This window comes from Neophocaena asiaeorientalis, unplaced genomic scaffold, assembly GCF_003031525.2.
Source record: "Neophocaena asiaeorientalis asiaeorientalis breed wild unplaced genomic scaffold, Neophocaena_asiaeorientalis_V1.1 scaffold129, whole genome shotgun sequence".
Classification (NCBI taxonomy): Eukaryota; Metazoa; Chordata; class Mammalia; order Artiodactyla; family Phocoenidae; genus Neophocaena; species Neophocaena asiaeorientalis.
Window position 1 is genome coordinate 9,053,067 of NW_020172446.1, and position 11,463 is coordinate 9,064,529.

At 57.1% G+C, this 11,463-nt stretch overlaps 1 protein-coding gene across 1 annotated transcript in view; it reads right to left on the reverse strand.

Moving 5' to 3' along the window:
• WSCD1 (WSC domain sialate O sulfotransferase 1) overlaps positions 1–11,463 on the reverse strand; it is a 40,463-nt gene that overhangs the window by 28,873 nt on the left and 127 nt on the right. Inside the window, exon 2 of the mRNA XM_024737333.1 lies at positions 1,706–2,406. Coding sequence (XP_024593101.1) covers positions 1,706–2,132 — 427 coding nt within the window. The 5' untranslated portion in view covers positions 2,133–2,406. The remainder of the gene's footprint in view (positions 1–1,705; positions 2,407–11,463) is intronic.

The window sequence follows — 11,463 nt, forward strand, 5'->3', positions numbered from 1 at the left end:
GTGCACAGTGAATAGCACACACGGAGACTCGTACGTGGGTCCTCAGTAAGTGTGGACTGAGAGAAATAAAAAGAGGAATCATGGCTAATTTGCCCAAGGTCATAGAGCCAATAACTGGCAATACCAAGAGAGAAACCCAGGTCTGTTTTCAAAACTTGTGCTCCTTCCATGCCTTCTTTCCAAGAAATCCATGGCAACTTTGTTTAGTCACTTACACTTTAGTCTAAATGAGTTACACTGGTATAGCCTGCATAGAGACCCAGCTTCTAGATGTGTTGGGGAGAGTTTACAGAAATTGTATCTATATGAAATGAGCTACAGAACCAGTTCCTCAATTCTCCCTCATTCTTACGTGGAAGCCTTGCTGAGGAATCCCACGCAAGGGCTACGACCTAGAGGATTTCAGATGAAACTTCATTCCATGGAAGTTTCTTTCTTGTAGAAGGCAGAGTCCTCCAGTCTTCATTGTACTGGACGACCAGACTCATCCTCCTATAAGGCTCTTGCCTCGTCTTCTTCCATATCCTGCCACCGAGGACTCTAAGCTCCAACTACACTTCTTATACTCAGGATAGCAGTTCTCCTGTGATTTGTGGTACAGGACCACATGGGGTGGTGACAGGGATGCTGGGACACTGACTGAGATCAGTCACCACCCAACAATAGCTGTGGCACTCCGTGGGTGCTCACTTCACACAGGCTCAGTCAACTGGGCCCTGCATAGTCTGGATAACTTGGTGTAAAGAGTCCCGACCTGGAACCAGGCTGACCCCATGATGGAGACCCAGCTGCATGACTCTGGCGGTCTGATCAGCGTCCCGCCCGTGTCCCCGCGGCCTTGCTGCCTCCAGGCTGCACCCTAAGACGCATGTTCTAGCCTCGCTCCAAGCCCCCACGTGCTCCCTAACGTACCCTTTACTGACCACCTTCTCTTCCCTGCCTCACTTCCCACTCCCCTACCAGTGTTCCCGGGATCACATCCCAAATTAACCAAGTCCATTTAAATCCTGATTTCAGGGTTTGCTTCCGGGGAACCCAGACTAAGAGAATGACCTTGGGGGAGTTTAAATAATAAGAGCTGCCAGTTCCTGAGTGCCAGCGAATACATCAGGACGCCTAGCCCAGCGGTCCTCAGCTTTTGCGTGCACGAGGACCACCTGGAGACCCTGCTGCTCCAGACCGCCGGCCCCCGCCCCAGAGTCTGGGACTCGGTAGGTCTGAGAACCTGCGCTTGCAACAAGCTCCCAGGTGATGCTGAGGCTGCTGGTCTGGGACTCTGCTTCGCAAACCACTGCCCTGTATGATCACATTTAATCCTCACCATAACCCTGGGGCAGGTATCTCAACCTCCATTTCCAAGGAGCCCAGAGAAATTAAGAGACGTGGTCACCCGACAAACTTGGAGCTGAGCCAGGATTCAAGCCGAGGTCTGTCTCAGCTCCAAGATGCTCGCACATCTCAACCTCCAGCCACGTGCGAGCCCAGCTGGGGAGCGAGCAAAACTCCAAAGGGCTTCCCCTCCCAGGCCCCTCCTGTCTGCCTCGGAGCCGGGGCAAGGGGCGGTGTGGGAAGGCCCTGGGCTCTCGGCGCCTACTTCTTGGGCTGCCGCCAGGGCCAGAGAGAGGGGACACCAGTCCTGTGCCCCGAATGGGGCCCCTGGGAGTAGCTCCCATATAGGCAAGGAGACCCAGGGCTGAGCACCTACCTTGGCTGCTGGCGGCCGGCCTGGGGGCCTCGGGGCCCAGGGCGGGTGGCCCCTGGGGGTCCCCCTTGAAGTGGTGGAACCAGCGGCGCCGCAGCTGGCGCAGCTCTGAGTTGCGGCTGCGGAGCCAGCGGGGGCCGGGCCGAGGCCGGGCCAAGGGGCCCCGCAGCACGTCCACGCCGAGCAGCAGCTCTGGGCTGACCCGGGGGTCATGCAGGGCTCGGCTGTCCAGCAGGCCCACGCCCAGCGCCACGGCGGCCACGGGCAGGGCCTGCAGGGGGCCGGGGGCCCGGGGGCCTGGCGGGAGGCCCACGCGGGCCCGCTGCAGTAGCAGCAGGCTGCCGGTCATCAGGTAGGCGGCTGTGAGGAAGAAGAGCAGGAACTGCGTCCGGCGGAGAAACTTCTGGAGTCGGAAGAAAGGTTTGGCCATGCCCCTGGGCGGCAGGGCTCCCGGCTGGAGCCCAGGGACGGCTCCTAGCACCCAGGCGGGAGGGAGGCCGGGGCCTGCGGAGGCGTCATCCCTGCATCCCAGCGGCAGCCTGTGCTCTCCTGGGGTTACTGTTCCTCCCGCCTGGTTTTCAGCAGGTGCTCACATGACACCATCACTTAACTCCGGCCCGGACCCTGCAGCTGCAGCTTCTGCCCGAGTGTCACAAACTTTGCCATCCCTGGGCTCTAGCGACCCTCATCTCCAGCTTATAAATCTGCAAAAGAAGAGAAAGGGCACTTAGATGCCATAGGAGGGTCCACTTCTCCCGCTGCCCCAGGGTCAGGCACCTTGCACTCCGGGGCTCTGTTTACCAAAGGGAACCGCCGTGTTGCAAGAGCACATGACAGAGAGCTGGGTTCCAGTCCCAGCTCTGCCACTGCATGGCTGTGTGACATCAGGTGGGTTACTTCACCTCACTGGGCCTCAGCTTCCTCACCTGTAAAAGGGGGCTAACACTCTATCCCAGAGCGGCAGGAAGATCCAATAATGATAGCGGTAAGGAGGAAAAACAGTAGCAGAGTATGTTTAAAAAGGATAACCAACAAGGGTCTACTGTACAGCACAGGGAACTCTGCTCAATGTTATGTGGCAGCCTGGATGGGAGGGGAGTCGGGGGAGAAAAAAAGAAAGAAATAAACACCTTCCACTCCCATCAAAAAAAAAAAAAACAAAACAAAAACCCATAAAACCCACAGCAGTGTCTTTGTACTGAATCCTTACTTCATGCCAGGCACTGATCTAAACGCTTTATGTATCATCTCATTTAATCCTCACACCAGCCCAGCGAGGTGGATACTGTATAGTACTATCCGCATTTTACAGATGAGGAAACTGGGGCAAAAGGAGGCGAACGTAACTTTCCCAAAGTCACACAGCTGGTGAGCAGAGGGGCCGAGGTTTGGAACAGCCTGTATTCAGAGCCTGGACTCTGAACTGACACGTGGCCCAGCCTATAATGAGACCCCACCACCTACGTGTGCACCCAGCCCAAGGCATGAGTATACAGCAGGTGCTCAATACATGCGTGCTGACTCCCCGGATGCCTTGGGGCTGCAAACTGTCTTTCGGAAATGCTTCTGCAGACGTGGGTTGGTTTTAACACAGGAGAGGGCACACGGGGAGAGAGTGGGCTTGCATAATCTTTCCAGGCTTCCTGAAGGCGGGAGGCCAGAGCAGGAGAGTGCCCAGGCCATGCACCTGCCAGCAGGGCTGGGCACCTGGTGAGGTGAAGCGGGGAGGGCTCTCCGAGCAGCCGCCCCGGGTGCCCCTCTGCTCCCCAGGACTCAGCTCTCACGCTGGGCTTTGGTTTCCTTTGGCGGCGCCTCTGAAGTGCACTGTCGCGGATTCGCAGGGGGTCCCGCAGCTGCTGTGAGCCGGGCTGCTGGGTGAGGACGGCCCCTAACACAAGGACAGGCTTGTCCCGGGGAGAAAGACTCCTAGGAGCGTGACTAAGCCGCTGCCTGTAACAGGGCCCGGTACCTCCGCCAGGGCCCCACGGCCCCTCAATGGCTGCTCTGTGCCCTACGGACGGCGGCTGGGTGTGAGAGGAAAGACAATGTTTGGGTTCTTGCGGCCTGGCACTCCAGGGGCCCAGGAGGGGCCCAGACCAGCATGACCCTTTCTGATTCAATCCTGAGAGCTGCCAGGTTCTGAGGCTTCTGGGGAGGGCAGGATCTGGGAATATGGGGATCCGGTGGGTCCTTTAGGCTGGGGCAGGGGTGGCAGGCTAGGGAATCAGCAAATGAAGGTGGAATTAAACACTGAGTCTGGAAGCCCTTCCAGACGGGTCTCCAGAGCTTTTATTTTCTCTCTAAGCTGGTGTGTGCCAGGCCCACCCCAGCCAGCCTCGTCAGATTTGTAGAACTGCAGAGAAAATGCCAAGAAATCCTGACTGATCTCCCTGCCTCTAGATTTGGCCCCTCCAATCCATGCTCTGCAAGGCCACCAGGGTGATCCTACTAACACACAAATCTGATCATGGCACTCCCCTGCTTAAAACCCTTTTCAGTAGCTCCCCATGGCTTTGGGATAAACTCCAAGCTCCTTAGCATGACATACGAGGCCCCCTTCCTGATCCAGCCCAACCAGCTCACCTCTCGCCAGGCCCTTCCCTTCTGCTTCCCCATGACGTGTGCACATGTGCGTGTACACACACACACACACACACACACACACACACACACACACACACACACACACACACACACAGAGTCCAGCAGAGCGACCACACAGCACATCTGCCCTGGTGCCTTTGTATACAATGTATTTGATGTCTTTTTCTCCCTCTTTGCCTGGTGAATCCTTGTGTATCTTCTGAGAATCAGCCCAGGTGCCACTTCCTCCGAGAAGCTCTCCCTGACCACCACCCACCCACTGGTGTAGATTTCTCTGTCTTCCCATGAGGATGCTGACCCCCATCCCAGCATTCACCACCCCGAGATGATTTTAATTGTCCCTGTACTTGTCAATCATCCTTGCAGGACTGTGACTGACTCAAGGCTAGAGGTCATGCCCTATGCATTTTAGTAACCCTGGCCCCCAGCATGAGCCCCAGCAGCATAGATGCTCAGCCATCTCTGTTTCTGAATACATTTTTTAAAAATGAATGAGAAGATAACATTAATAGGCGAAACATGATATCAGAAACCTCCTCCTGTGGGGCTCAGGGCAATGAAATCTCAAATTCCAGTTATTCAGAGCTGTGGAAGCCTCGCTGGAAACACGGCAGATGGAGTAATACGTAAGCACAAAGGACACCGCTTCACCAGTTCAGGTCTTACAGATACACGGAAATTAATAAGGGTGCCTGAGCTTTATATGTTATCCTTCCTGTGTCATTCTATGAAGAGAGGTTTCTGGATCTGCTTGCAAAAGGCTTCTGGTTACAAGATTGGGATTCTATCAGTGAAAAATCCTATAAAACTAAAATATAAGGGGAGAGAGGACGCCTACTGTGGGGAGAAAGGTTCTGATGAGATGGAGCCACAAGGTGGGCAATGGATCAGCTGTTCAGAATTTTGAAGCCAAGACCCGGCCAGAACTCCATACACATTTGTATACAGGCTCTGGGAGCACACTACAAAGGACACAGTGGGATGCGGCAATGTCAGGGCGATCACACCCGGGTTCCCCAAGCCCCGCGCCGCCAACCAAGTCCTCTCTAGAGCCACCCCTTCCCAGAGGGGCCTCCCCTGGTCTGGGGAGGTGGGCACTGGACGTGGGGGCAGGGGGCAGCTACTTTCACGCCAGCGCTCAACGACCCTGGCCTCCTATAAGGCAGGCTGCCGCTCTGAACTTCCAACGTCGCGAAGCCGATTCCCAGCCCAGAACACCTGCCACATCAGGAACCTGTCCCCCTGCCCCGACTTCCAGCCCACTTCCCACTGATATCACGTTTGTCAGTCGTCCCCCACTCTCTAGCACGCTCACCTCTCCCCCAGGGCACAGATGACACCCGATCTCACATTCTCGCCACATCCCCAGATCCTAGCACACAGCCGGCAGGGCAGTGCCCGTACAAGTGTTTGTTGAGTGACTGAACCTGAAAGAGGCCTGGGGTGGGCGTGGGGGGCTGGGCTACGTGCAGCATCTGCACAAGGGCTCACAGCCAAGCCACAAGGCAGCTGCATAGCGGGAGCAGCCAGCGCCTGGGGCGCGTATGTAGCCGCGGCCCATCAGTTGTGCCGGCTGTACCCCGAGGCCAGGAGGCCCTCCATTAGAGCAAATCCTCCTTGATCAAGTCACCGCACAGGGCAGAGCCTCAGGCTCCTCATGCTAAATGGGGGTAAGTAGGCGTTGTCCTGGGAGCGAATCAGGGAGTAAGTCTTCCGTTACCTGCAGCCTTCAGCTTTACCAGCGCAAAAGAGGCAAAAACATGGAGACGCTGGAGAGAGGCCTGCAGCAGCTGAGCTGTGGGGGGAGTCAGCCACCCACACCTCCTCTCAGCCTCCAACTCCCTGGGGTGGGCGCACTAACCCAGGCTTACTTGAAGCTGCCCCCATGCTAAGACAGCTGCTAGCAATTGCTTGCTTTTTCAATGCCACCGTTTATGAAGCCCTTGGCAGCGCTAAATAATCCAACTAGACTGGGTTGTGTATTTCACCTGCACCACGTCATTTACTCCCATCTCCCGCCGAGGTGCACCACGTCATTTACTCCCATCTCCCGCCGAGGCAGATGCCCTGATCACCCCCCATCCGAGAGCCCCGGTCTCTAAAGCTCAGCTGGGTGAAGCCCCTTGGCCAAGGCCAGACAAACCAGGACCGGAATTCAGACCTGGCTCCCTGCTCCCAGAGCCCACCCCATGCCCACTAAGCTTCCCGCCTCTCTCCCCACACCAGCTTCACACGAGGCAAGATTGATTCCTGAAAGGGGTTTAGCGTGCCTCCATCACCACCTTTTCGAAAACATGCCAGGATGAAGCTCCCAGACATGGTGCCTCACACGGTGTCACCCCCCCCCCTCGCCCCACCCCTGTCAGACCTCCCAGATGCTGCCATGTGGTCAGCGTCACAGCCTCCTGGGCCCCTCCCCTCCTCTGCAGGTCTGGACCATTCTTCCCCCAGGCATTCTTCCCATGTGACACCGCCTGTCTGGGAATCATGCAAAGTGCTTCAGGGGGACGATGGGGGGCAGGGGCCCACCCCTACCTGAGGCTCCGGCCTTGTCGGGAGGGGGGAGGCACCAGCGAGGCACTGAGCCTCAGGCTGGACAAAGGTGGACGCCAGCTGTCCTGCCTGGCGGCCTGCCAGAGGCCCAGGTGTCACCCCAGAGGAGGCCAGGGCCCAGGGGAGGGAGCCCCTCAGTTTCTTCCCAGGAATGAGAGGAGAATATTGGGACGGAGGGGCTTCTGGGGGTCTCAGTTGGGGACTTAGACAACTTGAGCCCTTGGCTGTTACTTTGTTGTTATCTGGGCCCCAGGTGGCAGCTGCGGCTCAGCCTGAAGGGGCGAGGGTTGGGCAGATGGCACCAGGCTGGGGTTTCCAAGGGACTGAACAGGAGAGGGGTGGCGACAGCCGGGAGAGGAGAGAAGGCAGACCCTCGGGCCTGGGGGCTGGAGAAAGAGGTCAGAGACAGCCTGGGCCTCACCAGTGGCCACTGGGGTTCAGTCATGTGACTCCATCACCCCTCAGCCCCCCGCCAGAGAGGACAGGCAGGCGAGGGGAGAACAACTCCAGCTGCCCCAGAAGCATTTCGGCCACTGCGGCCACTGCGGTGAGGGCTGCAACCCTCTGGGGATTCAGAGTGGTGCGCGCTTAGCAGGGTGAGAGCCCTAAGCTCAAGGAACAGAGGCCAACGTGTTGCTCCCCAGACAAGGAGGTGGGCATTCGTGCTCTAGCAGTTGGGAGCCCCAGCCTGCGTGACCGGCAGCTGGGGTCGGGGCAGGCGGCTGTCTCAGCCTCAGGACCTCAGCAAAGCCACACTGGGGAGCCTCCAGCTGGGCTCAGTGCTCTGAATTAGCCCTCCCCTGTCTCTTCCCACCCTCAACCCCTGCCTCTGCCCTGCTCAGGCTCAGTGCCTGTCATCTGGACCCCGCCCCCTCTCCGAGACGCTGTCCCCTCCCAGCATCATAACAAAGAGATCTTTCTAACACCAAGAACGAGCAATGCTATAGCCTGCAGTGGCTCCCCAGGACTCAGACGACCAAGTTCAAGCGCCTCAGCCTGGCATTCAGTGGCCCTTCCTGGTTCAGTCTCCCAGCAACTTCCCTTCAGTATTCCTTCCAGAACTCGACGCCCCACTGGCCAGCGTGCAATGCTTCATGCCCCCTTACACATACTCTTCCGTCGGCCAGGGATGCCAACGTGGGCCCCATCTTGTGGCTCTGAAAGGCTTTGTGGCTACCAAGGCTCAGCTCTAACGCCACCCCCTCCAGGAAGGTTTCCTGATCCCCAGAGCAGAGCCACTCCCCAGCGCTCGACGGCGAGGCTGGATGCTCTGGGCGACGTGTCCTGCCTTGAGTCCTGGCTACGCTGCCCACTTCTCCTCCCAGCCTATGAGCCCCTCACAGACACAGGCAGTGCCTCTGTCCACCTCTGGGTGGGGCACAGGGCAGACCCCAGAAATCTGTGCCCACTGGCCACCCTCCAAGGCTCAGGGCCATGCTGCCCTCATCCCAGGGTCCCACGCCTCTGGCTCTTGGAGATTCAGAAAGAGAGCAAAGGGCCCACTAAATATAGATCTGCTGGGCCCTGGGGTGGGACAAGGTCTGGGAAATGGGAATGGGGTGGGGTCCCTGCCTTTGAGGAGGCAAATCTTTTGATCTTCTGAACTTCAGAACTTAAAAGGTCCGAAATAAGAAATATTGCTAAAAAGGTATAAAACATAATAGTAAGGCTGAAACTCCATTCAATGGTGGGGGGAGGGGGGGATCCTCCAGCAAACCAAAGTGCTGGGGTTCATATAAATAAGAATAAATCTTTATGGACCATATTAGAGATTGCAAGGTACTTTCACACACTCTCAAGTGTGCTGAATGAATCAACAGATCATCAAATGAATGAATGACCTTCCCATGAACTGGTGAAGTCAAACCATTATCATCTCCATCGTGAAGATGCAGAATTTGAGGAAGACAGAGGGCAAATTAACTTGACCAAAGACAAATAGCTATTGCTAGACTGAACTCAAGTTTTCGGATTCCAGGTCTGTGGCATCATCTACCATATCACATGGTCTTCATCTGTTCAGCTCCAGGGATGGAGATGCCTCCAGGCACCCCTCTAGGGGCCAGGGCTGCAAAGAAAGACAGAATACGACCAAATGCGCTAAAAGGCATTTCGCCTTTTTAGTTGGTTGATCTGGAGCCCAACCCACTCTTGCAAGGGCCAATCACAGACACTTTTAGGCTATCTCTGGCCTACCTCTTTAGTAGAATCCGATTTTGTTCATGTGTTCGTATGTTTCTCCCATGGAGTGGCAAACTCTAGAGGTTTGTCCAAACCCCGCTGAGTGATTTGGATAAATCTGGGCAAGTGGGTGGAGTACCCAGCCAAAGTGAACCTCGCCCTTCTCTGGCTCTGTGCCCACCGTGCCTCAGGTCACTGGGATGGGGGACTTATGCCGGGGGTGGGGGAGGCCAAGACACCTTGCGCCTTCCTGTCCTCAGCACCCTCCTGGCCCCCTCATGAGTTTCCAGGAGCAAGAGAAAGAGAATCAAAGTGGAGGAGGAAAGCCTTAACAGCTACCAAGAGGCACACAGTGTTTTATGATGTACACAATTAATTCACCCCATTCTTCCAACTACTCTCAGTTCCGCATTGGGAGATAGAGGTCCTCCCTAAATACGTTCTCCAAAAGTGCCACCCTTCTAACAACTTTCCAGGTGATACGTCAACATGCTGTTTGTCAAAACCACGAGGAAGAGAGATTAAAAGCCGCAGTATGAAAAGAGGCCCAGGGAGAAGGTAGTCCAAAGCCACGTTCAAGCACTCACGCCTCAGATGAGCAGCGCTTGCCTCCAACCCAGTTCTGCCCCTGCTGGTGGGTCTGATCATCACTCACATCCTATGGATAAAAACCCCCGAAGGTCTATAACACTGAGCTTTGCCCTGGCCTCAGTGTAGCTCCGGAGGGAGAGTCCGGGGCACTGGTCTCACGACGGCTGACTTGGGTCTGAGCCAGATAGGATCGCAAGCCGGGCGTGTCTACAAAGAGAAACACGCCCTCCTGAGAAGCGCTGCTCAGACATGGTTCAGTCCTGGTCTAGAGGCTCTGGGTTGCCTGTTCAGGCAGACTGTACAGGCAAGCAGCTCTGCAACTCACTGCCCAGCGCTCAGAGGCTCAGGCTTTAGTAGCCGACCAACTGGTGGCCCACAATATCCACTTCTGCCTGGTTAGGCAGACAGGAAGAAAGGGGCGGGGTCTGGCCTTCTGCCTAATCCTAGCGTCTCTTCACTCCTAGCCAGACATGCTGTAGGCCACAGGACAGTGCCCCGCAGGGCTCCAACGCCCACTGAATAAGGGATCCCCTCCCCCCCAAACAAGGCATTCTTCCAGAGGAGCTGTGGCAATGGTCCTGCTGAAGACAGGGGGATGCAGCTGCAGGTGAGGGCCAGGGGGCTTCTCCTGGGGGAAGATGAGGCTGCCGGGCTCAGCGCACCAGCCCAGCTGCCTGCCACGCTTCCTTCAGCGAGTGTGCATCAGAGATGAACACGGCTGCTCCTCCCCATGGAACTGCTGGGCTCTGATGGCCCACCGGGGCATCTTCTCCAAGGGACTGGTGAGGCCAGAGCTAAGGGTATGGCGTGGGGCTGGGGGCGGTGAGGGGAATACTCGAGGGAAACCTCCCCGCTGCCCTCCCCGCTGCCCTCTCTCCAGCCCTTGCAACCAGCAGGCAGGGGCGGCTGCAGGCAGAGCGGAGCCAGCCAGCTTTCTGCCTCCTGTATTCCACTCACCACGAGCCCTCACTCTCTGTGCCCGATAACCTAGGCTATTCAGAGGAGAGAAAGAAAAGGCCCCCCCAGCTCCTGACCCCAATCACGGCGTCCCAACATGGGATAACCCGAGTGCTCCATAAACTGAAGCACGCCCTTCCAGCGGCAAGAGGGAGGACAGCGTCTACCGCTGTTAGAAAAGTAGAGAGGAGTTCCGAGTCTGTCCATCTTGGGAGCAGGTGGGGAGCAGGCGAGCGTGGGCAGCAGCGGGATCCCAGGACAGGACGGGGTGGGGGGCTGGAACCCTTACAACCGGCCCTCCCACTGCTCAGAGAAGGGTCAGAGGTCTCCCTCTCCTCCCCCGCCTCCCCACGGGCTAGCCAGCACCGAGCAGGCATCATCGGTGGACACAGATGCTCAGGAAAACAGACCCCCGGGAGGTTGGTTACCCTGAGGCAGAAGACCCCCTGGAGGCTTCGCATGAGAAACGAAAAACGCAATTAGTAGCCTCCAGTCGTGAGTTTCTGTCTACTCTTAGGAGAATGCAGAGCTCTCCTTGGAGTAATTTTTCTGGACGAAATACGTGCGTTTTGCCTTTGCCCGTGCCTCAAGTTCACCAAGAGACAGAGAAAACCCTCCGCTGACCGGAAGCCTGGCGTGGTGGCGGAACAAGAGGGAGCTGCCACCGTCTCCTCTTAGAAGAGGCAGTGCGCACCCCAAAGCCTGTCCTCGCCCCCTCCCCAGATCCACGGCTCCCTCCGGGGAAACGGAGGGTCTCTGAGGATTCCAGGAGGCGGACGCGGCTTGGGAAACTGCTTTGCGCACCCCCGCCCCATCCCGCTCGTGCCGAAGCAGCCCCCCAGCCCGGCTCCACGCGCACACACTCCCGGGCGAAG